General features: G+C 40.8%; 1 protein-coding gene across 2 annotated transcripts in view; it reads left to right on the top strand.

Moving 5' to 3' along the window:
- Positions 1-3,182: 3,182 nt before the first annotated feature.
- HIP1 (huntingtin interacting protein 1) overlaps positions 3,183-27,834 on the top strand; it is a 79,691-nt gene continuing 55,039 nt past the window's right edge. The window contains exon 1 of one of the 2 annotated variants that reach the window (XR_012688186.1): positions 3,183-4,145. Coding sequence is in view for 1 of the 2 variants with exons in the window: in XM_075196793.1 (XP_075052894.1) it covers positions 4,128-4,145 (18 nt within the window). In the remaining variant the exon portion in view is untranslated. The remainder of the gene's footprint in view (positions 4,146-27,834) is intronic. The other variant, XM_075196793.1, reaches the window with a different exon arrangement.

The raw sequence follows: 27,834 nt of genomic DNA, 5'->3' as shown, positions 1-27,834 counted from the left end.
GCTAGTGTAAATACCAGACCCATCCTGGTGGCTAGTGTAAATACCAGACCCCAGTTCTGCTGGCTAGTGTAAATACCAGACCCATCCTGGTGGCTAGTGTAAATACCAGACCCATCCTGGTGGCTAGTGTAAATACCAGACGCATCCTGGTGGCTAGTGTAAATACCAGACCCATCCTGGTGGCTAGTGTAAATACCAGACGCATCCTGATGGCTAGTGTAAATACCAGACCCATCCTGGTGGCTAGTGTAAATACCAGACCCATCCTGGTGGCTAGTGTAAATACCAGACCCATCCTGGTGGCTAGTGTAAATACCAGACCCATCCTGATGGCTAGTGTAAATATCAGACCCATCCTGGTGGCTAGTGTAAAGTGCATAACTTAACTGGTCTACCACTTTACCTTCCGTCCTAGCCTATGTGCCATTAACTGTGAAAGCTCTATCACTGGTTTTATAACTCCCATTTCTCTTCCTGTAGTAAACTCCTATTGACTGCTGGAGTCCAGGAGGTGCATAGTCCTGGTGATAGTCCTGGTTGTTCCTGCACTTGGCAGTGACAGCACTCAGAGCTCACCACGGTGCCCCCACTCCTCTCACACCATCCTAGGCCTGGACCTATGTGACCTGCGCACAAGCTGCGGCCTAATTGTATTTAGAGCTGGTGACTGAGCTAAAAAATACTAAACGTAGTTTCATGTATCTGGAACCATTCCAGGACTTCTCTAGTCTTGTGGAATGAAGCATTATTTTGTTGAACAAGCTGATTCACAGACAGAAGCACTGTTGCCAGGAATAGATGCACAGGATCAACACCTGACAAGAATGATCCATTAAGTTTTTCCAATACCCTAGGTCCTTCACCATAATCTAGCAAAGACAATCAGACCAGGTAAAAAGTCAATCCTTCTGTGTTTTGCTCCTGAGCCAAAATCAAGTGGAGTTACTTGTTATTTTGTTATAATGCATCGACTGCCATGCCTAATTAGTGACTAGATATAAGAAGGTTTAACGCGACTCCTTCAACACAACTTACTTAAAGTTACTTAAATATTTTGTCTTGCCCGTTCTGCCTCTGAATTGCACATACGTTTGATCTGATTCGAGGGGTCTTTTGAGGAGTGCAATCGGTTCCGCAATGCTATACCCTATCCATGCCTATTCAGTCTGATATTGTTGGTTAGAAACGCTCTAGCATATATATTTAACATGTACCTGTTACAATAGTCTCTGCATTTTCAGGGGGCTAGACGAAAGCCCCTACCACTGCGTTATCTGCCCAAGATTAGCAGCTTTGAAGCCATTATCACTAATTATAATTTAACTAGCACGAGTGACAAATAAGACAGTATTTTGATTTTGCACCTTGTGTACAGGGGAACTGAGGCACACAAGTCACAAGGTAGGAGCTCAAACATCTTGGTAAAAGAACAATTGTATGCATATTTGAAATGTGACATTAAAGGTGCCACTACAAGGGACCAATCAAGCTGCTGAATCAGATTTGACCACACAGGTACATACACTGAAAGAATGAAATGCAATATCATGTAACACACAGCACTGACTGCATATGAAATAAGATATGGTCATAATCCAAACAGATTTACCAACCACGCTGCTTCTCCTACACTGCGTCTGAAAAGCAGACGGACCTGATGCTTACTGCGCATCAGTTGAAATGTGCCTGAAATGGACTTTGCGTCCGACTCTAAATGAGGTCCTAAGTGTTTTAGGCATCGCATGTCCTTTGGCACACTAGGCGACCACCTAGGTTTGCTTAATGGTATTCCTACCTGCAACAAAGGCAATCCAGATGTGCCCTCACTGTCATGATCAAATGAAACCATAAATGAGAATAAACCGAGCAATTTTAGGAGAAAAACTGGTTTATTTTATTGAAATGGGTGGTAGTAAAGTGGTAGGAGTTTGAACTTTGATTTGACATTTCTGCACAGTAAGCCTCTGTGATTTTTCATCCTCTCTGCACACTGAGGCACACTTAAAGGTTGTGGACATGTCTCCTGAAAGCGAATGATAGGCATGTAGCTTGAAGTGTGCTGGACGGACCATCCAGGTGCACTAACCAACCTACTAAACATCATCATCATCACCATTTATTTATATAGCGCCACTAATTCCACAGCGCTGTACAGAGAACTCAGTCACATCAGTCCCTGCCCCATTGGAACTTACAGTCTAAATTCCCTAACACACACACACTGACAGACACACAGACTAGGGTCAATTTTGTTAGCAGCCAATTAACCTACTAGTATGTTTTTGGAGTGTGGGAGGAAACCGGAGCACCCGGAGGAAACCCACGCAATCACAGTGTGAGCTAAGTGTGCTTTAGAAATTACCTTTTGTGTATGTGGGCACCTTTGGGGGGGGGGGGGGGGGACTGGAAACAAAAGCAGGTGGAATTGCATAGAAAAAGTTTCACAACCATGTACAGTGGCTTATAACATCCTATTAAGCAAGATAATGAATATTTGGTTAATTCCTCCATGCTGATAAAATGTTTGTCTTGCACATGTATACCACTGCTTATGTGTCAGACCTACAGATTTATTGAACGCCCTAGGGTCAATATTTCTCTAGTGATGTGTCATGGCATGTTCAGACTCAGGAAAGGTATTTACATAAACAATTATTCTGTCTGAGTAGGAGAAAAAACTTCAAAAATATATTTTTTATTGCTACAAACTCACTCACATTCTATTTTATCTGTGTGAATGAGCTTGTGTGGCTGAGCTGGCATAACATGCTGGTATTATGGAGCAGATGGCATCACTGGCGCGTTTGTCTGTTAAGTGTTATTGGCTCCAGAGCAGAAAGTGAGCATTACACAGGCCCCTGTCAGCCAAGGGGTTACAAGTGCTTCTGAAACATCGTCTATCAGTCAGTGCCGGGTTAATCTCCCTATGATACCTCCTTATCAACTAGGAAGCCGGGCGGAATGAGTGTGATTTGTGCAATTTGTAATCAGTTAACGGGATATGAGTGGTGAGTGCAGCCGGTTCATGAGTAGGACGGTAACACGCACCATCCCTCCTCCCCCTCCAGCCACAATAGCCATCTATTCTTATTGTAATAGTGGGGATAGACACATGCCCAGACCCATCCCCTACAGTCTGGCCAGAGTTGGGGGGGCTCTGATTCTATCCCACAATCCTCCCCTCCCATCCTCAGGCTCTCCCCCCTCTCTCCATCCTGCGCTCCTCCTCTCTGGGGGCTGTCTCTGCCTTTCCCCCCTCTCTCTCTCTCTCTCTCTCACTCTTAGCAGCAGGAAGAGAGTTGACCGTCTAATTCCAGGCAGTCTGACCAGACCACTTGTTCTCACTCTTGGTAGATGAGCCTGGGGATTTCTGTGCACTGCTCTGCCCCAGCCACCATCCATTGGTTCCTTGTATCTGCTGCCTGCATGATCTGGATGTTGAAGAGAGAGAGCTCCCTCTCTGGCTGTCTCCTTTGCTCCCTGAACACAGTGTGTGTCTCTCTATGCATCGATCAGCCAGTCTGCACTGAACACACGCACCCTCCACCCCTCTCTGTCTGTGCTTCTTCCTTTTCCAACACTCCCTGTGTTTAACTGCCTCAGTACCATCTGTCTATTGCTTGTTACAGTTTGTGTTTGATGCTATTTACTTATACCTAGCTTCTGTATGGCTGGCTCTGGAGCCCCCTTTCTGCATCACTTTGTGCCCACCCCCCTCTCTTCATCACTGAGTCTCTTCTGCTTTTCTGCCTCCTCTTGTTATTTATGCAGTTGTTTACCCCAATTTCCGAGCTCTGTGCTGCCCATGCCCATCCTCAATACATGTGATTACTTCTCTGGGCCCTTTTAACTATTTCTTCGCTCTGACTGATTTTGCTAAATCCGCTTAGCTCTGTGTATGCAAGTTGGTGTCCTCCCTTCAACTGGCTGTGTCCCTGCCCCCCCTAGCCAGACTGCTGGTCTGTTACCCTGTCTGTGTGCTAGTTACTTCTTCCTATCTATGGTCATTTGTAGCCCAGAGTGCACAGTGTGATAATGTTGCTTCCAGCATCGTGATAACTCCTAGAGCTTGTGTACAGCAGCAACAAGGGGTCTCCAAGTGACCTGCGAGAGATCTTATTGAAAACATGGACGCTGGCAAAATGGTGAGTATGACCCAAAATAAATTGTTTGGGTTTAAGGCATTCATGCAGCGGTTTATCAATCAGACTGTCAGCTCTCTGGTTATACAAGCTGGACCATCAGGGCTCAGACATGACTTAAAGCTCTCTCCTGTTTGTTAACTCAGGTACAGAGTAGCAGTAAAGTAAATATACTCATATATTGGTATTGTAGTATTTAGTTGATGAAGTAGAAATATAGCAGCATCCTTAGACCTGTTTCTCCCATTAGTGCCAGTGCTTATAACTGACTGGTCCAGATCATTCACAAAGCACTGATGCCTGTGAATATAGGTGTAATAGGAAAAGTATGTTCTAGGGGATCTTTTCGGAGATGATTTCTTTTTCTTTTTACGAACATTGTAAATATCTGTTCCTATGAAAATAAACAAGTATGCTCAAAAGTTTACAAATACTAAAAAAGTTTCAGTTGAAATTGTTAAACTCGTTTTGTTTTAAAGCTGTCATTATTATGGGAACATTAAAATGTAAAAAAAACCCAGTAACTGTTTATACACTTAATTAAAATACTTTATAAATAACATTATAGTTATAGCATTCGTTTAATGGATTTTGTAGTATCATAGCAAGTATGTAGAGTGATAAGGACATAACATTGAGCAATCAACCGTTATGTTAATATGTTGTAAATAATATATTGTCGACTCATTTAAAGTTCACCAAGGTCTTAGTTAGAAGTATCGTTTATTTAACTAATGCAAAAAAAATCTATAGCAGTTATTGAAATGATTTTTCCTCAATATGTTTTTCCTAACGTAACAAGGGATTTGAGTCTGAAATTGAAATCTGTGCTCACACCACAAAATTCAGCGAGCATCAAAGAGATCAAATTGTGTTTTACTTATCTTTTAAAATAATTATGATGAGAAGGCTCCTCTCTGTAGAGAATGTTCTAAGGCAACTTATATAACCTAATTGAAAATAATGCTGATGATAAAAAGTTAATATACAATTATGCATTCCTCATTTGAGATATTTGAGATCGGTAATATAGCAGGGTCTGCATTCCCAATGTCTTTTACAGTTTCTGAATATTGAATCCATCGCTTGCCCACATTTCCACAGAATATTAAGTGCAGATAGCAAACACATTATTTAGTTTATTTAGGGTTCCATTTGTAACTTTGCAAATGAAAACTGGAACCCAGTAGATTGCAACCCAATGAAAATGCTACTCTGAAGTTGTATGCAGTGGCACAGCTGATTGGTTCATACAAGAACAACATTTGCAGTTAAAAGTTGTAATAAGCCTAATAGGAGATTATTTGTATTTCTTTTCTTTACATCAGATTATGGTTATGGGTGTAACCACATTTTTTTGTGACAAAATTGAACGCAACATTGCACATAATTTATTAATGACTGTTTCTCATTTAATTAGCCTGTAGGTGTTTCCAGTGCCTGGCAGTGTGTGTGTGGGGGGAGAAGGGGGTGTAGATAAGAAATAAAAAAAACAGTAAAAAAGAATCTACTGCTATTCATCTTTATTATTGATAAAAAAAATACATGTTACCAAATATAGTATAGTAAGATGGATGTTACACAGGCACATAATGTATAATCCTGGAGAAAGGGGAGCCAATAGAAGCTGGGAACAGCTTAATCATCATCATCATTATTTATTTATATAGCGCCAACATATTCCGTAGCGCTTTACAATTGGGGACAAACATAGTAAACTAATAAACAAACTGGGTAAAACAGACAAAGAGGTGAGAAGGGCCTGCTCGCAAGCTTACAATCTATGGGACAATGGGAGATTTGACACATGATTTTAAGTCTACATTTTGCATTTTGGCCCAGCCAGACTGCAAAGGTAAAAGTTACTCATAAGCTAAATGATCCTGTCACACAACAATGTTGGTCAGGGGGTAGTTGTCTTTTGTGAAATTGTGTAACGGGTGGTAATAGGGTAATGTAGTGAAGTTAAGAAGGTGGTTGAGGAATATTATAAGCTTGTCTGAAGAGGTGGGTTTTCAGAGAACGCTTGAAAGTTTGTAGACAAGAGGAGAGTCTTATTGTGCGAGGGAGAGAATTCCATAGAGTGGGTGCAGCCCGAAAAAAGTCCTGTAACCGGGAATGGGAGGATGTAATGAGGATGGATGAGAGGCCCGGATCTTGCGCAGAACGGAGTTACCGAGTTGGGAGATATTTTGAGACAAGAGAGGAGATGTATGTTGGTGCAGCCTTGTTGATGGCCTTGTAGGTTAGTAAAAGTTTTTTATATTGGATTCGGTAGAAAACAGGCAACCAGCTTTTCCCTTTCCTAACATCAGACCTGTTTGTGTTGCAGAACGTACAGGAAGTCACCTTGCCTGTACTTGAGTATAACAAACTTGTAATGACTGCTTAGTACAATAGGAATTAATTGTCCCAGATAAATCTCTCCAATAGGACTTCTGGAAAATGAGTTAAAACGAAAACAATCAAGGACAAGCGAATGCAAACTCTAAACTTTAATACTAGTCCCAACATTATATTCTAAATAGCCTTAAGAGGATGGAGGGGGACCCCGGACAGAGAATCGGTGGATCTGGTGTGTGACAAAAGGTCTTTGGGGCCCACTAATATCTTTGGGATTTAAGACACATAGCATCCATCTGCAGACAGATCTGTTTCTACCTGTTTCGGACTCATCAGTGCAGGGTAGGTTGTTCTAGTCAGTAGTGTGAAGAGACATAAAAGCAGCCTCACTAGAATAATGAATAGCAATAAGGAAACCTTCAGGCAATGCTCCCTGAGAGTAATATTACACTTATTTGAATACTATTCAAAGTGAGCATGTCCTGAAAGTCTCCTATTATTACTCATAGTTCTAATGATCCATTAGTTGGCCCAGGAAATGAGAGTTCAGCAACATGTAGTTTTCCAGCATCTGTGGGCTAAGTTCAAGTGTAGTACCTGTTCTTATCAGCAGGAGGAGACAGGGCCCCCCTGAGTTGGCAGAACTATGTGGTCCTCTGGCCTGTAGGCTAAGGCCAGCGGGGAAAGCCCAGGTTCATGAGTGCCCAAAGCGGCGGCCCAGGGTTGCCAGAGAATCACAAAAGGTTAATTGGGGACCGCACATGACTTTGATGGCACAGAACAGTTTGCTCTGGCCTTCTAGCTGGACGGGAGAACTTATTTTTATTTGCCCGGCCATTAGACTGGTGCCATAACCATGTGGTACTATTTATTTATTTCACACTTTGTTTGTTCCTTTCACAAACTTGTGTCCCTCCTCCCCCTACGAGCTCCACAATCCCAGAGATTTAAGGGGGAGTGCTCCTTCTAGTTCCCACCCACTGAACCTCGTACAGCAGATGATTCTGGACCCCAGGGACCCCCCTCTCTAGCTTGAAGCAAAGGGGTTTGAAGACCCTTGTCCCCTAATGGACTTTATGGCTCAGGGATCAGGGACAATGGGGCCCGTCCTCTTTTGAAGAGGGCCTGTAGATGACCGCACCCTTTTATATTTTGTATATTTTTTTTGCATTTGGGGCACAAGAGTAGCGATACTGGGCTTTCAATTGGAAGTTCCACCAAAACTGGAGAGAAATATGCCTTTTTGTGATGTATAAAATAATCTTCTTTTAGTCATACTAGCCATAAGAACATGGCTCTTATGCAGTATACTTGTGCTCTCTATCTGTATTTCAGCTGGTAACTTACAGCTTTATGCCTTTCACAGATATTTTGCGATTGGATTTACACCTGAGCATTCATGGTCTTCTGTGTATATATTTGCTGACTATGTTACCATTATATAAAATATAATACATAGTTACAGTAATCTGCTACCAATTCAGTGAAGTAATTCCTGTAAATGAGACTCAGTTACAACATGCAGTCTGAGTTCACCCCAAGTGCACATCAAGGTGCACGCTTATTCTCCGCGCTCAGGTGTCACCTCCATAAGCTAGAAGTGCGTATAGGTGTGCAGGGAAACACCTGCAGAGGCGCACTGTGCAAAAGTGTAACCGTCACATCAAAGTCCAACCTTCTATCACTTTATACCTTTCCGTATTTCTCCTAAAATACTCCTTGGTTTAGTCTTGTTTATGGTCTAAATGAATCATTAGAGTAAGAGAATATTAGGCACTTTGTGTGTTTGAAGATTTGTTTTACATTGCTCAAAGTGCGCCTAAAAATGCTGTTCTCCTGTGAAGTCCAGGGAGCAACAGGCGCCCCAATAAAAGTATAGAACGAGATCCAGATTCCGCCAGCTCAGAGATGGTGCAAACATCAAGTCTTTTTGTGCAGTGGAAATGATTGTGCTCACAGAATGGAATGGCTCTAAAAAGTCTCCTTTTCCACTGCTTGATCTCATTCCAATTATCTTGCTTTTCAAACTTTAAGGGCTAGATTTACTAAGCTGCGGGTTTGAAAAAGTGGGGATGTTGCCTATAGCAACCAATCAGATTCTAGCTTTCATTTATTTAGTACCTTCTACAAAATGACAGCTAGAATGTGATTGGTTGCTATAGGTAACATCCCCACTTTTTCAAACCCGCAGCTTAGTAAATCTAGCCCTAAATTAGTTATTACACTGTTGCACAAACCATTGGTGTGCTTACTCTGTACTTTGCAAGATATTAACTCAAGTTGCTCAACTCATTTTCTCCTAGTGCTCCATAAACCTATGCCCCTCAGTCATTTTCTGCTTCAAAGTGAGGCTTAGGGGTATAATTACTAAACTGCGGATTTGAAAAAGTGGAGATGTTGCCTATAGCAACCAATCAGATCCTAGCTGTCATTTTGTAGAATGTACTAAACAAATGATAACTAGGGGCCTGATTCATCAAGGATCTTAAATGAAGAGGTATCTTATTTCAGTCTCCTGGACAAAACCATGTTACAATGCAAGGGGTGCAAACTAATTTTCTGTTTTGCACATAAGTTAAATACTGACTGTTTTTTCATGTAGCACACAAATATCAACTTTAAATTTCAGTGTACAAATAAGCTATCAAGTATTTGTGTGCTACATGAAAAAACAGTCAGTATTTAACTTATGTGCAAAACAGAAAATTAGTTTGCACCCCTTGCATTGTAACATGGTTTTGTCCAGGAGACTGAAATAAGATACCTCTTCATTTAAGATCCTTAATGAATCAGACCCTAGAATCTGCTTGGTTGCTGTTATTATTATTATTATTAATTTTTATTTATAAGGCGCCACAAGGCGTCCGCAGCGCCGTACAGAGACAAACAAATTACAATACAATGGGAGACAGCACAGTACAGTAAACAGTAAGCACAGTAACTCAGTAAGCTCAGTGCACAGCTAGAGAGGGCAGGGAAGGGGGAGGGAGGAACCTGCAAACGACGGGGCCCAAGAAGGAGGGCGCGGAAGACAGGGAGATCCCCAGGGGGGAGGAGGGAGCGAGAGTGGACTTGGGGTGGAGGACCTTCGAGGAGGAGGGCTAAGTAGCTGGAGAGCAGAGTTAGAAGTGGTGGAAACAGGAGGAGAGATGGCCCTGCTCAGAGGAGCGTACAATCTAAGGTTGGCAAGATCTCCACTTTTTCTAACCCGCAGTTTAGTATATATACCCCCTAATGTAGTTTATGGAGGTGATTTAAGTATTATACTTTTTTTAATTTATGGGGGTTATCACTTTTCTTATTTTAATTTAGCTATATTTGTTCATGGTGTAAAATAATAGCCCCATTGGAGGCAGCATTTGCAATTGAAAAAAAGTTCAAGATGTAACCATTTTCTGTTGTGTGCCCATGTATATTACAGTGGAATTGCTAATATAGTTTTTGACCACATCCTAAGAAATGTGTGCCAATCTAAATCAGGAAGCTTTTATCTCTACATAAATTATGTGTGTAATAGTGGTGATTGCTCTAATGTTTTCAATTTAATAGTTGTTTAAAATCTTCAAGCGTTATAAAAAATTAAATAAACAGAAGGCAGACATGTGAATGATGTTTATTTGTGAAGCATTTGATGTAGGAAGGATAACTTTACAATGTACAGAAACAAGGAGACCAGAGTTATAGACGTATATTGAAAACTACGAAAAAACTTAGAAAGTTCTTGGATTAAGGTACATTGAGATTTAGATGCGCAAGTAAAGCCACATTTGGGGGAGAATTCAGTTGGCACCGTTACTCGTGAAAGTAACACGGCCCGCGCACTATTACCGGTACTACGGTGCGCATTAGTACTGTTAGGTGCATATTCAATTGTCGGCAAAAACGCCGAAAATCTCGCGGCCCGCGCATTATTACCGTTATTACGGTAATAGTGCACAGAAAAACCGTTATTATGGTAGTTTTCTCACTGGATTTCAGGGACCCGCGAGCTGAAATCCAGCTAAGTATGGTATGGTAATTTCAACGCTGATTTTTGTTTGCAGTTTTGAGGGCCGCGAGCAAAAACCTGCATTAAAATTACCGTACTGTCGGTAATAGTGCGCTGGGAATTCAATTGGGAAAGTAACGCGGCCAATTGAATTCCCCCCTCGAATACAATGTATTTACGAGTTAAGTAATATATCTGAAATCACTGAATATGTTGATTGCCCTGGGGTAAATCAGACATTACTTGGGAGGTTGGTGCTTCTCTATCTTACATTACACTAATACAGTCTCCAGAGCTTGTCTGATTGGCTTCTCATTGCTTTGGGTAACAACAATACTCTGCAGACTGTAGATTAGTGTTTTAATACACAGGAACAGTTCCAGTGATGTCACATGGACAATTCAGCTTCTCTGCTTAATCATTTGAACTTTTGGGGGTATATTTACTAAACTGCGGGTTTGAAAAAGTGGAGATGTTACTTATGGCAACCAATCAGATTCTAGCTTTCATTTATTTAGTGCATTCTATAAAATGACAGATATAATCTGAACATCTCCACTTTTTCAAACCTGCAGTTTAGTAAATATACCCCTTGGACTGTATCAGATACCATTTGTACATTGTTTAATTGAGGTATAATTGTCCCAACAGTACAATTGATAGCTGTGTTGTGCCATTTTGTTAATGACATTTGACATAGACTGCAGAAATGCCTACATTCAAATGTAAGTATTTCTTTAATTTTCCAAACATTGTCCAAACAAACAAACACTGTATTATGGTTGGATTAGAAGTAAGTGAATGTGTAATATATGAAAACGGTAAAGAGGACTGAATGACCGATTTGAATTTGTAGCTGTCAATAGCATCACAAGAATACACAGGAAGTAATGTGGGAAAAAGTTGGTACAACATTAAAAGTACACCTATTTATTTTATCATAAGTCTCTTTGACAGCTATAGAACAATTGCTAACTTTGTAGCACATACAGATGGCATGACATGAATGTTGCCTTTGTGTACATCACAGTTGCAAATTGTGATTAAATTGGGAGCCTCATTCCAATTCAAGCTTCCAGTAGCTGGTACTTCTCTTTGATGATACAAGCTGAGGCATGCAGAACCATAGAGGCAAAGTATATTATGCTACAGTGCACTGCTATTAATATTTGTCTTGTTTCCTCTCGAATACTATAATAATAAAAGTAACACCTAAACTATTTGTAACATGAACTTCTGGGTTCCAGATATTTTTTCCTGTGTCCCACGCAAAAAAATTTTTTTTCTCAAAATGTGATCGTATTTCATGAGATCTAACATGTAGCACTCAAAAATATCTTAATGTATCAGATCTTTTATTGTTGTACTAGTCTGACAAATGTATTGCTATATGTGTGGGCTTATTGACAGATCATAATCAAGTGTCCTATTTTGTGTGCATGCTGGATATATGAGGGAGGGGGAAAGGTAAACAAACAGCACATGTTATGTTGGGAGATATGTGTCCTTTAGGAGATTGTTGTATACATGATGGTCCTCATTTAGGATTAGGAGCAAAGCATAAAAGCAACATGTTTGTGACAGGATGGACCGCCTATGCCACCCTGTCTGCTGTTGCTGATAACCGGTTGAGCTTACTTTGCCAACGTTCCCATTCGTTCCCAAATGCGCTCTCTTGCCGTAGTAGGAGGGGTTTACAAGTGCTGCCACCACTGGACTCCTTAACGGCATCCAGTAGCGGGTATCTTCGGGGTGACTGACGCTGCTAGCGTACCCTGTTACTTGTGTACCTGGGCTGGTACCCCTGACCTCGTCCTATAGATCAGGGTTGCTGTAGATGGTTCCCTTCTGGCCTATCACACTGGCCAGAGCTGCTGGGTAGCAGGCAGAGTGGTGGTACTGGATGCTGGGTCCAAACCTCAGAACAGCTGGGAACGGATTAGAGTTGGGTCTAATCTGTAGGTCACAGAATAGAGAGGTTTCCAAACAGGTGTTTGAAGCAAGTGATGTTTATTTGCTCTTACACTGGTTAAAGATACCAGTGATCAGGTCAGATGAAAGAAGAAGAACAACTTTTAATACAAATCAGAGCCTTTTTATACACATTTGAGACTTGACTTAGCAGAAGGTAACCCGTCCTCCTGTCCCTCTAACCAATCTGGGCTGATTCATGCAGCCTGCACGTGAATCAGCCCAGAGAGTGCAGGCCTTTAATTCACGTGTTACACCTTTAACATTACTGCTAGTGGCAGGGGGGAGTATACTTCCTCCCCTGTCCACAAGCTGCCAGGGAGAGGGGGGCTCAGCCCACTCTCCTCTCCTGGTGTCTGTCTGGGGCGAGAGATTTATGTTTTAAATCTCCCGCCCAAACTGACTTCCAGGGACCCCAGGGCAGCAGTCCCTGTCGCTAGTTGAAGCTATTGGAGCTCCAACTAAGGACATGGCTTCCTGGGGCCCCCAGGAGGCTCTGCACCTCCTGGACCCATTTAATTCCAGGAGGCAGCCCTGGATCCCCTTCACCCTCCGGCAGCCAGCTTCAGTGGCTGCCTCTGCAGCCCTAGCACAGGGTAAGTACTTTTTATTTATTATACATATATACATTGCACTTTCACACTTAAAATACACATTTATACATTTGAAATATACAAAGTTAACCCTTTGAACGCTGGTTCTTTACCAGCGCTGCAGCACCTACACAAACACTTCACATTTAAATTATGTTTTTAAATAGGCTCTGGGGTTTAACCCCTAACATGCTGCACCCAGCGCTGCAGCACACAGCTTAAAATACATTTTTATTAATTTTTAAAACACTTTTATTAATAATCTTTTACGCAGTGCCTAGCGCCGGTGATTTAACACCTCCTGCACCGGGTATTAACCCTCCCGGCGACGGAGTCAATTTCAAGATGGCCACCGCACTCGTGCGGCAGCCGGTACTCGGGACCCAGCCACAATGTTTTTTTCTTTGTTTTAACACTAAATAAGGCAGTGCGGTGGCTTAGTGGTTAGCACTTCTGCCTTACCGCACTGGGGTCATGTGGAGTTTCTATGTTCTCCCCGTGTTTGTGTGGGTTTCCTCCAGGTGCTCCGGTTTCCTCCCACACTCCAGAAACATACTGGTAGGTTAATTGGCTGCTATCAAATTTACCATAGTCTGTGTGTGTGTTAAGGAATTTAGACTTTAAGCTGCAATGGGGCAGGGACTGATGTGAATGACATATATTCTCTGTACAGTTCTGCGGAATTAGTGGTGCTATATAAATAAATGATGATGATGATGATGATGAATGCCCAATGTATTTATTTAGATGCACATGCCCAGCAGCATTTTTCTTTGGAAACTGGTTTTAAATGTTGCCATCCATGCATGTACTGTGTGTATGCTTTTAACTATACTGCTGTAAATTAGATCCTATCCCTATAGGAATCTGTACAGGGGTGTTCTACTTACAGAACATTATTCAATAACCAGGATGGAGATGTATCTTCTTATAAATATAAACTGAAAGCCAAATACCTAGAAGGTGTTTGTTTAAAGCAACATTATCATCAGGAGCTAATACCTCCACCAGTCACCCTGGTACCCTGGGGGCTGCTCCATGAGACCGTTTTTAACAGGACTCCGTTGTTTGTCTTATAGCTCTGTCTAAAATCCAGGGCTGTGTGATGCTGTGGAAGGAGGGGTCAGTGCAGGAAGATCAATCAGAAGCTGCAATCACAAATATTGGGGCCAATGTTTGGTGCTTCAGGAGGACACATTCCAGTTTAGGAGCATTTTTAATGTGATGACAAAAACTGTTCACAACTTTAGGTTGTAATACAGCTTTAAATGACAGCATTTCTAATGCAGGATATGAACAATCTGAGACAAAATATTGACCTTGGTTTGCAGACGACGTGATGCACTTTTCTCTGCCTCATAACTCATTAGAGAATTGTGATCTCTCCTGTCCTATGTACCACTTTTCAAGTCAGACTTTAATGTTTGACAGGTACATGAATTACACATCATGATCCCAATACAAATCTAGTACATTAACAGAGAATAAATGTCATTATTTACCCCCTGCCCTTTAGTATCAGAACAGCAGGAGTCAGCAGTTTTATTCAGACCAGCCTAGACTAGTCTTAAGGTTAGCTAGCCTTTTGGGTTTGTATATGTGAAGTGTACATTTAATTAAAAAATATACCCCACCGAAATAATACTATATATATATATATATATATATATATATATATATATATATATATATATATATATATATATATATTATTTATATATATATATACTACTCAAATGAAGCCTAGGTAAACTAAAATTGCACATCCTACTTACAAGGCTAAGGTGAAACAAAAATCTGTAATACTGTTCTAATGCAGGCTAGTATTGCACGCTGAAACTTATAGTTCCACATTAGCTGGAAAGCTATAGGTTGCCTACATCTGCTCTAATGCAAACAGACCTGCTTTAAATGCATAATAATATACTATATATATAAAGAAGTGTGTGTGTGTGTGCACGCGCAACATTTCATTTAGGATTTCAGGTCATTTAAATCCCTTGTTTTTCATGAGGCAGGCATGCCATAGGTCCCAATTAGACATGGAGACCACTGGCGGATCTCCCTGCCACATCAGTGGGCAGTCCAAGCCTAATGGTTATTTATGCCTTATTGAAGCAAGATGTAGCCTGGGTTTAGCAGGCTTTGAAAGTTGCTTCTTACTGTGTAAAGAGATAATGATCTCACTTCTCTCTTCTGCTGTCAGACAGTTTAACCAAATGATGTATTTGTTTTTTCCCTTGTTTTTGAGATGATTGTAATAAAGTTTGCATATGTTTGGTACACTGCTTGTCCATAGTAGCACAGTGCCTGTTATACTTGTACATCCTTGTAAACTCTAGGATGTTTTGAACACCATCTGGTGCAGTGTATTCTCCACCCTTTGGTCTTTAGTGTAAGTATTGTAAGTGGAAGATTATTTATGTTAGAGACATAGTAATATTTTTAGACTGGGTGTATTTTTATTAATGGGACATGTTTTTACTAAGAGTTTCATTGGCTTCCAGAAAAATAACCTAAAAATAGGAAAATACCATTTCTTATTGCTGTGCTGGAAATGTTAATGGAAAGTAAAACTGTTTTTCTTTTCCTCATATGATTTGAAATGACGCAGATCCGAAGCTCCCTTCTCTCTATGTAGTTAATGGTCATTTACTTATTAAAGGCATTAAATATACTGTGTACATTGTTTTCACTTTATTTTCTGTACTTCTTCAATAAAATATATGGGAATAAAGCACTTTAAACAGGGAATGTCAATTCTCCGGATGTCCCATTTATTGGAATGAGTGGAGCTGCTGTATTGTTTCCTTTGAACATTTGAGTGCTTGCCCACCTTCCATTTACTTTCATTTATTGGCTTATATGTGCCATTTTTAAGCTTTAAACAATACAGTATTGCTTTTCAGCTATGTATCAGAATCATCAAGCAGAGTTCAATGTTTTTTGCTTGGATCTACTACGCTATTGTCCTGATGTAAAGACATAGCTGAAAAGCACAGATGACGCCATAAATAAAGGTCTTTATTAAAAGGTTGTCCGTTTAACTATGATCCAATAAATAATGTCACATATCTATCTATCTATCTATCTATATATATATATATATATATATATATATATAGTTAAAAGTAGAATTGGGAATGGGGCTCACAAAAATTAAATATAAAATTAGATATATGAAACACTTTTACAAGACTAAAGTTTATGAAGTGATCCTATAGCAACAATTAGCATTTAATTGGGAGAACTGTTGTCCCGACACATGGAAGTGCTTCAGCTGTGAATGCACTGCATGGGTTTCACACTTAAGATTACTGTGATGTCTGTGCTGAAATAATACTGTATTCTAAATTTCTGTGCTGTGAGGTTCTCACATATGTTTCTTCTTCGTGCATTATCAGCAATTACGGTAATGAAAACCTTGCTCACTTTGAGGTGCAAGTAAAATGAAGCGAAGATCATTACCTACAACATCACTCAGACACATCGGAACCTCATGGATAATTGAATTGGCCCCTTAGTATCCTGTCCTGCTTTCCTATTGAGATGGTACAGGATGAAAAGCTGCCCCTTATTACACAGTAGCTGTGGCCTCCCAGGCAGATGCGGTTAATGTTTTATTTTATTTTTTACCCTGTACCAGGTACCTGTCTGTGCTTTGAACAAGGCTTCAGCAGGCTAAAAGCATCTCTAGGCACATGAGCCTGGAGACTGCCCTAGGAGACCAGACTCCAACCTATCTGCTGGAAAGATGATAGAGAGTAATGAAATCAGTGGATAACAAGCGGGTGCCTGAAATATGCTGTTGTCTATAATGACTTTTCTTCAGTATCAGTGTTTGATAATGGAATTTTGCGAACAATTATTTAATTACGCATAATTTGGAAGTTACAGCAGCGTTCACAGCACTTGTATAAAAACACCTGTATTAAAGCAGAAAAAGATAACTATATGACACCAATTTTAGGATATACCTCATCTTATTCAAAGAATGAAAAAGACAACAATTTATTTTACATTTTTACACAGTGGGTCTGATTCATCAAGGAATGTAAATGTCGATTTTGTGCGTATCATCTGCAAAATCACTCTGCGCATGTCCAGAACTGGACCATCCGCAACTAAACTCAGCCATGTTAAATTCATCTTTGTATGTCAGGACACCTAGTACAGCCTATGTTTTCTGGGGGACAGGGACGTTCCCCCAAAGTCATTTATAAAGCCACTGTCTAATATTATTATATATCATAGGCTATATGTTACTGAATTGACTAAAATACATAAAAGAAGTGGAGGTTGTATACTATTCCACTCTTCTACAGGAGGTTGCCATGTTTGGAGGAAAGTGTTTTTGTAACTAAACAATTTGCTTTGCAGAAATGCACATGGTAGATTAATTCATACACAGTGACAGCACCTGTAGTGGAAATTCAGGGAAACGAGGCACAATGTATTTTACATTTGTGGTTCATACATGAAAATTTTAATTTTGGGGTTTAGTGGTCTTTTACAGAAGTTGAACAATGAACATAAGTATATGACAGAGAACTGTGTTCCTGCTGTTTCTCCCCACAGTTATAAGTCACTTGTGACTGTTTTCTCTGAGAAATTGCAGCTCATGAAGGACAGATAACAGGGTTAGGGCTGGAACTGTGAACCCAATAAGGAAAGAGTTTTGGAGCGTTAAATACATAGAGGTTTATGCATAAAGCCTATTGGCATCGCTGCACACTGCGATGTGCATAATTAGTTGCACCGCATCTTATTGATGCATAGACCCCAAATTGTCAATGCAGGACAAGCCATAGGAGCCAGGTAACCAATGCACTTAACAAGCTATTGTTCTTACATTTTGGGAGTTGTTTTTTTTATTGCAGTCAATGGACACATATCTTCCCTGACTCCTCAATAGATCCTGCTGGCAAATAGGTTTGAGTAACTGGCTTCTGAAACCTACATGCTTTGTCCACCCCATGATATTTTCTGATTTAAGATAATAGGAAAGAAGTTTAGTTTTCCTTTAAAATCTGAAATTCTATTTAACAATTTTTTTCTGAATCAATAGATACTATAACATATCTGTCAACTAGCCTGATTTAGGCAAATAGTCCTGAGGGCACTGTCCTGCCGTCCCAACAGTCGGCATCTTTTTCGCGAGTCCAGGAAAGTTGTAGAGGTGTTACGGCTAGAGGCTATAGATATGAACTTCCAGAGGTCTTCGCCTATTGCAGCCGCCTTTTCTGTAGAGATCTGTATTCTCACAGGTACTTGGATGCCCCCAGGTCTTAGTCTTGTGTACTGGAAGTTTATATACCGCAGCTGGTGAATTGGAGGCGGTAACCAAGATAGGAGTGGATTGTTAAGACAGGCCAGGGTCAAGGGTCCGAAGCTGGCAGAGAGTTTAGGTACAGGCCAAAGGGTCAGGGCTAGCAGCGAGCAAGAAAGTCCAGTATTCAAGCAGAGGTCAGGGCCACAAGAAAAATAGCGAAGTCCAATATTCAGGCAAAGGTCAGGGCTACAGGCAATCAGGCAAGGTCCAAAATTTCAGGCAAGGGTCACAACAGTAGATCAATCAAAAGTCAGAAGACAAAATAGCAGGTCAGCAACAACACAGGTAATGAACGCTATAACTAGCGGGGAGGTTAAGCCCTCCCTGCCTTAAATTCCTAGAGCACCCAATCAGAAATGGAGAGGCACAGGGTTTAATCAGCCACATGATGCTGTGAATTAATTAATTGATATTTGCGCGTGCACCCGACCGTGTCTAATGCCACAGCGCGGCGCTGTCAGGCAGAGCATCCCGGTCGTTGCCACGGTGATGGCCGGGACCTGAAAGCACAAAGTGATGTCCCGGCTGTTGCTATGACAGCCGGGACGCGACTAGGTGAAATGAGCCGCGGCTCGTAACAGTAGGTAGTATTTTCGGGAGACAGCAGAGAGTTTGGGGGAGGCAACTGTCCAGGGATGTTGTTTGCCCCCAAAATAGCATGGCCATGCCCCAGCTTTATGTGAAGAGGCGACACACTCTGCTTGTTCCGATTTGTGGGAGGCATATGGTGGGAGTTATTGTTATTATTATTATGTTTGACTTATAAGGCGCCACAAAGGGGTCCGCAGCGCCGTAAATTACATATACAGAAAACAGAACCAAGACACAACAAGATACCAAAATATATACAGACACAGGTGACAGGGTAAAGCAAATCAGATTATTTCTGGGACAGATAGTGAAAGGGATAGTAGAAATCAGCGAGAAGAAGGCCAAAGCCTAAAAAGACAGGGAAAACAGGGCTAGCGAAGCAGGCCAAGAGGTACAGAGGGTGAAGCAACAGTGGAAGTAGCACACAAGGAAAGAGGGCCCTGCTCATGAGAGCTTACATTCTAAAGGGAAGGGGGAGACACAAATAGGGTGGTACTAACTGGGGGAGAGAGCCAGGACAAGGGAGTTAGGAGGACGACTGATAGACTTGAATAAAGAAATGAGTCTTAAGGGCACGCTTGATTATGTTACTGTACTTGTCATTAGTTTCAGAAATGCCTTGTTTATTATTTATCTCATTTACTTGCTGACATTTCCTGTCTAATTGCGAGTATCTACGGAATATAAAAAAAAGAAATGGGGGGGGCGCTACACCCTTTCAGTATAAAAAAAAGATGAATTTTGCCACTTTTCGGGGGAAGGAGACGTAAAATTGTGAAGAGAAAAATTTCTTACTGTACGAATTTGGGATTTGATGATTTGCAGACACCAGTGTAGTTTTATGTGAGGATGACTGGTTCACTTTGAAGGATTTGCCCATTGTTAATCTGAATGTACGTGCCAGCTTGAGACTATCACAATGTATCTGGTGCTGGCATGATTTCAGCTCAGTGAGCTGTTAGCCTCTCTTTGTCATGATGTCCTTTAATGCTGCTAAAAATCTCCTGTTTAATAACAGGGCTGCTGCATCCCGATGCTGCTTTACAATATCACAGCCACAACATTGCTCTTCCGGCTCTCCTGTACAGATTTCTCTTTTTTGTGTAGCGGTTCTGCAATGGGCTGTTCTTCTACATTTATAACAAGTGCTATTAAATCACTTTTTTTTTTATATACAGCAGGGTTGCCGTGATTTTTCTTTTCTTTATTTCTTTTTCGAGACTTCTGAATTTAGCCCCCTGTGTCCTTGTGTGACATTTTATTCCCCCATTTTTTTGTGACTGGAAGCTGTCATATGCAATAGATGGTTCCCGGCACTCTGATTGGTCAATATTACCTGTCATTCACTAATCAGAGTGCCAGTTCTGATTAAGGAGCATTACGACTCCCCAGTGTAGCTGAAGAGGTGTGTTGCAGGGTGATAGTGCAGGACTACTGTGTTGCTGCTAGGAGTCTGGGGTGAGCACCAGAGATTTGGGACCAGAGATTTGGGACATTGTATTATCACCAGAGGTCTGGGATGTGCTTTGAATTTCTACCACAGTTCTGGGCTTTGCATTGTATTGCCAACAGAGATTTACTGGTCTGAATTGTAAAGCTACCAGAGATTGGAGGGTCTGTTTGGATAGCCACCAAATATCTGAGTTCTATATTGTAAAGCTGCAACTGTTTTGGGTGTCTGTCTTATACAGCCACCAGATTAGGAGGTCTACATTAGGTTAGGTACACACTGGAGCTTTTTCGTCCAATAATCATGTCAATCAGCCAACATACAACCTTTCGGTCGGATGTTGCGTTAGTGTGTAGAATCACACGATGTTTGAAAGTCGTCCCAAAGTGGCAATTGTCTGATTAGGTTGGTTGTACTGTTTAATAAACTTCTTCCAATCACCTTCCGATCATGTAGTGTGTATGAATTCAGGGCCGATTCCACGACCAACTGCAACTCCTTTCGTGTATGTAAATTTCCGATGTCTGTAGCTGTCCCACGTGGTGCTTTGTGCACACGTCTGTCAATTGTCAATTAGATACTTGTAACGGAAAAGCAATAGAAGCTGTCTATTGCATTTATGTGTATAGCATATGTCTGCTTGCCTAATTATACACTGTTGTCTGCACAGTCTACAAGAAAAGCACATAGCTATGCTTTCTATAGATGTGTATTGGATTTGTCTGCTTGCAAAATTATACACCTGTTTCCTTTTCCTTTTAAGAGTTTTTGGGAGGTTCTTACCGGAGACGTTCTGCCCTTTATTTAAATTTCTTAGCAATATTGCTACAAGGACATCATATGTCGTTTCAGCGTGTATGAAATCAAAATCTTTTAACGCGACAATACGGCTGTGAAAAGTCGCTGCCCGGATGGTCAGTCTTTTGTGAATCGTTTGAAACATGTCCAGCGTGTACGCATGAATCACCCGAGTGATCGGACCTTCAGTCGTAGGTACAATTGTTGTAGATAACACGTTGGTCGGAAAATTCTCCAGTGTGTACCTAGCCGTAATTGTCAGAGATTCGTTAAGTAGTAGTGCATTATATGACCACCAAAGATGTTATATCTACCAAAGGTTGAGAGGGAGGAGTCTTCACTGTATAGCCACCATGAGTTTGCATTGCATTGCATTGTATAGGGTGCAGAATGAATGCAAGGCATGTCAAAAATAAGGAACATCTCAGACATGTTTTAATCAGGAATCATCTATAAAATATATTGTTTCCACAATAGGCATACAGTGCTTGCCCTTTAAGTAATAGTTCTTGTGGTTAGCCAACTGGGGGCCCAGCTCTATCTAATTCTAATCCGCAGTAGGTCTCCTAATTGGTTTCTGATTCCCGCGTGGACAGATAAGTCACAACCGAACATAAAGTGTTAAATAGCTATAATAGCAGTTAGGGCATACGCTGCTCTGAAACAGGACTTTGCTGTCTCCTACAGAGATGACCTTTCAAGAGAACACCTTTCTTTTAATGATATCAAATATAGATTCAGGGCTCAGTCTCCATAAGGAAAAGAAATCAAGCTGAGAAATGGTAGAAGCTGTAAAGGGAAGTTAAATGACTGGCTGCAAGGTGCAGAGAATGAGCTGTGCTGAAACTAAGGAGTGGTGCTTCCTGTCTGGCAGGGGAAAGCCTCACATTGCATTCTAAAAATAGGCCCCTAAACATGAACGCCCATACCTCCAGTAAGGCTCTTGACTGTGAATTTGGGAGGAAAAAAAATTGGTACTTCCCATTAGTGTGAGACAGGACTGCATTACTTCTATTTATCCACACTCCAAGTACTTTGAATTGTATTTGCTTTCCAGTCTGCAATATTTATTTTAACAAAATAACTAAAATCAATTCTGCAGAAAGTATCCATTTTGCCTGACTGTAGAAGTAGCTGTGTTTAAAAGACCACTAAAACTTAAAATACAAGTTGCCTTAAAGGGGCAGTACACCTTTGCACACTTACTGCTAGTTAGATAAACATATACCAATTTATAGGGTCTGCTTTCAACGCCACCACTCTTACTGGAATGCATGAGGCGACATCCGCTGCGCTAACAGAGTGGAGAGAGCTGTCAGCGCTGCTAAATCCAACATATCATTATTGTTCATGCTGCTTGGGGTGGGCAGTAAATGTGCACTTAATAGAATGGCTACATCTCTAGTCCATTGAGGAGCTGCGTTTACTGTTTGCATACTAAATGAGTTTGAATCTTCCTTCCTGTTCTGACTGACAGTGAGTGGCTGTAATTTGATGGCGGTTGAAGGGAGACCTCATAGATAAGGCACATGGGATGGGAAGTGCCTAAATACCCGGGTTTGTAAAAAAAAATGAACAACTTCCTTAAGTTGGTCACACATTTACCAGTATTGGTACCAAAATTAGTCCAATGTCACCACGTGTTGGGCCTGAAGACAAAAATGAAAGACATTTAAAATCCATCGGTTTATGTCAGGCATGCCTGAAAATCCAGTCAGTTGATGACTGCTGTCAGCATCTACCATCTAGAATAACAGGTTGTTTGGGGCTTGTTTAATCAAGTGACAAGGGATCTGATCCAGTATTACAAAAAATATTCACAAATATATATATAGTGACACAGGCACACTTCAGGTGATGCACACACAAACACCTTCTTGCTTTGTACTTTGCTTTTATTGACAGGATGGCAAAGTAATTCTTAACATAAAGTTGCACACACTGTCCTCGTGACCCTAACATTAAAGTAACAGACCAGCTCCCTAGACACTGGCCACTGTTTGTCATCGGTCACAACTGTGCAATTAAATAGACTGTGCAATTAAATATTTAAATAGTTAAATAGTTTACTCTCTTCTCTCGGCCCTCACTTGATGGGCAGATGACACTCACCTTGCCCTTAAAAAGGAGCCCTCTGCAGGTGCTCTGTTTGTTTGCAGACACACCCTGTTAGCTGGCTGCTATCTGTGGAAAGAGATGCTTTTAAACCACCCCAAAATAAGTAAGTTGAATCAGACTCTTTGCTATTATTTTGTCACACATATATCCTCCATCTGTATCTCTTTAACTTAGGTGAACTACTGTACAAATGTGTATCTCTGTTTGCAGCCTTTCTCTGCCAGTTAAATACCTAATTCCTCTTTTAGAAGCATGTGGCAAACCACTCCCTTTGTCACAATATATATATATATATATAGATATAAGATTGTTTTCCTAGGCACACCATAATATCAGTAGCTAACAGTGACCTACCACCATGAGAGGGGTGAAATTTTATATATTTATTGAAAAGAGGACCTATTTATTCTAATCAGCATATATGGGCACTGTTGTATTCCCTCTACAGGCCTCACTCCGGTTCCAACCAGTAACAACAGTGGTTGGAGCTCAGTCTTTCTAACACCTGCTTTCTCCTGTATGTCAGTGCTATTTACTGACTTACGGTGGCTTAGTGGTTAGCACTTCTGCCTCAGAGCGCTGGGGTCTTAAGTTCAATTCCCGACCATGGCCTTATCTGTGTGGAGTTTGTATGTTCTCCCCGTGTTTTCGTGGGTTTCCTCCGGGTGCTCCGGTTTCCTCCCACACTCCCAAAAAAACATACTAGTAGGTTAATTGTTTGCTATCAAAATTGACCCTGGTCTCTCTCTCTGTTCTGTCTGTCTGTGTGTGTATGTTAGGGAATGTAGACTGTTGTGGCAGGGACTGATGTGAATGAGTTCTCTGTACAGCGCTGCGAAATCAGTGGCGCTATATAAATAAATGGTGATGATGATGATGATTTACTGACTGACTAAGAAGAGATATGGGGGGGGGGAGATATTTTATATTTTGGAAACGCTACTATGTAGTTCCTCTCTGGAGACAAAATGTATTTGTTTTAGGACATTTACTATAAGATAGTAATCTTTTCAATAAATGAATGAAACCCCTCACACCGGGTCTCATCAGGTGAACACATGCACTGCTGGTTTTACATAGACCTCTCCTCTGTTGCCTTTCAATGCATCCAGTGGTTGATATTACTTTTTTTTTACATGCGTTCAAAATAGGTCCATGTACAACTTTTGAAGGACATTGTAGCCAGGCTTTTCTTGTATTTCCCTGTTTAATTCTTAGCTGATAATATAAATTATTCAATATTGTTTAGCATGGCCTTGGTACTTTAACTAAAATAGATAATATGCATTTTATGACTATAAAAGCTTTGACCCAGATGTGTCTTACTAGACAGGAGACATAGCTATGTGTCCCAAGGTTATGGTGCATACAGAAATATACGGATTTAGGAGTCTATTAGCTCTTGAGGGTCACACTGACTAGTGATAACTGCATGCTGTATAGTAAGACTGTAGTGGCTGTAAAGCTGTGTTCCAAGGCTTTGTACAAGAATAAAGGGATTTAAAATGTATTGAAGCATTATAATACAAGAGCTTCAAGAACCAGTAGTTTAATTTTTAAATATAAATGTTTTGAAGGAGGTTCCAATTAGGTGTGGGAGCAGGCAGCTTTTGTACTCATGTCTTCTCCATAACCTAAATGTTATGCTCATCTGTATGCAGACGTCTAAGCAAACAGAGTATGCACATGACCCACCCATTATAAGGCGCGGGCCAACTTCACGGCCTTTCAAGACACGCCCATAAAATCAATGTATTCGTGCCAGGTTGACTGATGCTCCGTAAAATGCGTAAAATCGTTACTTCAAAGTCCATTCAGTTTCCACTTTAATTCCTTTCATAAATTTAAACTTTTCTGTGTTTCTCTTAAAATACTTCTTGGTTTAGCTATTGTAAGAATTACCAAATGAGTGACTCCTTACTCTGGTCTTCTTAAGCAGTTGCTGTTTTATTCTGTCACAACAACACCGTCACACAAACATTAAATGTTCCACGGCTTCCTAACACTAAATTAAACCCACCAGCCCTAGCTATCATCCGGATACTATTCACCGTCGGAAGCCCCGCCCACCAGATCCCACAATCCTTTTATTCTCAACAACCACACTACAGTAATCACACCCATGTCCCGCACCTGTGAGTAAAATCCTTCCTTAAGGTAACAGCAGGATCCAAAACCCTGTTTGTACCTTTCCCTGCTGGACAAGTCCTGTTCTGGTTATTGGACCGGGGTAAATTACGCCCTTTCCCACACTATGTCTTAAAGTAATCATGAGAGGAAGGGAAAATCAGAACTGTCTTTATCACATGTCACTTTGTATTTATGAGGCTTCTTTATTACATTGGTCGAAGTGCACCATGAAATGCGCTTTCCAGTAGAAGTGAACTAGCAAAATGCATCCCGATAAAGATATATAATTTATATTATTATTATTATTATTAATAATCTTTATTTATAGGGCGCCACATGAGGTCTGCACGCCGTACAGAGGGCACACAACAAGACAGTACATGGTATAACAGTACAATACAGTAAACAAATAACACTACAACTCTCAGCACAGCTACTGGGGCGCAAGGAGTATATTCAGTGCAGGCTGAAACCTGTGCAATTAGAGGTTTAGGTCCACTGAAAGAGGAGTCAATGGACAGAGAGCCCAACAAGGAGGTGCGCAGTGTAGCTGGTGATCAAACGTTATAGGTAACGAGAGGAGGGAAGAGGGTCCTGCTTATTGGAGCTTACAATCTAAAGCCGGTCTGGCCAACCTGTGGCTCTACAAGTCATTGTGAAACTACAAGTCCCAGAATGCCCTGTCAGCTCTCCGCTGGCAAAGCATGCTGGGGCTTGTAGTTTCACAACATCTGGAGAGCCACGGGTTGGCCAGGCTTGATCTAAAGGGAAAGGGGACAGACAAACGGTTGACACATGGGGGTGTGCTAGTGTAAGGGGATCTGAGGGCAAGAAGCAAGAGTGGGCTAGATGGAGGATGAAAGAGGGTGAGGTATACTACATGGTGAAATGGTTAAGTGGAGGACTGGTAGGCTATTCTAAACAAGTGGGGTTTCAATGACCATTTGAAGATATACAGGCTATGGGATAGTCTGATAGAACAAGGGGATTCCTTCCAGTGGTGGGGGGCAGCACAGGAGAAAACTTGGATAAGATTTCTGAATATTATAAGAAAGTTTTTGAAACCAACAGAATTACATTCAGTTAGTTAGTGGGTGAGTGTATATGGAAAATTACCTTACCCCTACCTCAGCTACACAAAGGTTATTGCTATACCATATTTGTAACACAGTTCCTGAATTACCTGTAACATATATATATATATATATATATATAGCGTTGTATGAAAATGGTAGTGCATTGCTCTGTTGGACTTGAAGTGATGTCTGAATTGATTGACAGCGGGTTTGAAAAAGTGGAGATTCAGATTCTAGCTGTCATTTTGTAGAATGTACTAAATAAATGGAAGTTAGAGCCTGATTAGTTGCTATAGACAATGTTTTGCAGTTTAGCAAATTAAATAGATTGAGTGTTTTATTTGTATAAACTTGGTGTATTATTGAGGACATCCTCAGAAGTTCTATCCTGTACTGCACTTACAGAGATGCTCAAATTTTCTGAACAGCTTGGAACTGGTTCAAGGGCACTAAATTTGTTCACTGTACGATCGTGAATTTTGGGCCAGTATGATTGGGTATAACTGCCATGTCCGAATTCACAGTTTGCATTCACAGCTCTGCACAAGATGTTTAAGTAAACTATAAAATCTGTTATGTTCGAGCTCAAATTACTACATTTTATAATATTTTTAACTCTTATTTAATGTGTACAGCTAACATGTGTTCAAATTTGAAGTTCACGTTCGCAGTTAAAAATACCAAACAATTTAGCCATTATTGCAAATTTTAAATCTTCAGATCCAATTCGGCATATCGGTTCCCCAACCACTATGAAACAAATTTGAACGTCTCTATTTGTATATGACTCCAAGTAGCTGCTAATCAGTTATGTCCTAAAGTGTTAAATGCATCTCATTGAGACAGATAGTAGCAGTGTATTAGACCTCACAGCCCTGTCACCATTGGCTGTGTTGGGTAATCCACTTGATGTGCTCATTTCATGGAATTGAAATATTAGCTGCTATTGATTTTGTGCTGCTTGAAAGCAATATCAGATGTGAAATCTGTCCTACAGAGAATACATACCAGTGAAAAGCTTTCCTGCCCCGACCTCTATGATGCACAAGTCAGTGAGGTCTTACAAACCTGATTACTACCTAATCGTCTGAACATAATGGAAAATGGTCAGATGGCAGCTCTGAGAACTGATTGTCCATATGGTACTGTATTCACATTCACTTTTAAGGGGATTTTTCTGGCATTTGATACTCAGCAGCTGTAAAACTGATACTGAGATGACCTTTATATGCAGTGAGCTGAATGAACTCTTATCTAATCTAGATCATACTTACCTACTTTCTTCAGCTCTCTTCCGGGAGC

This window comes from Mixophyes fleayi, chromosome 2, assembly GCF_038048845.1.
Source record: "Mixophyes fleayi isolate aMixFle1 chromosome 2, aMixFle1.hap1, whole genome shotgun sequence".
NCBI classification, from domain to species: domain Eukaryota; kingdom Metazoa; phylum Chordata; class Amphibia; order Anura; family Limnodynastidae; genus Mixophyes; species Mixophyes fleayi.
Note: the sequence above shows the minus strand (reverse complement) of the source record. Positions and strands in the feature narration are given on the sequence as shown.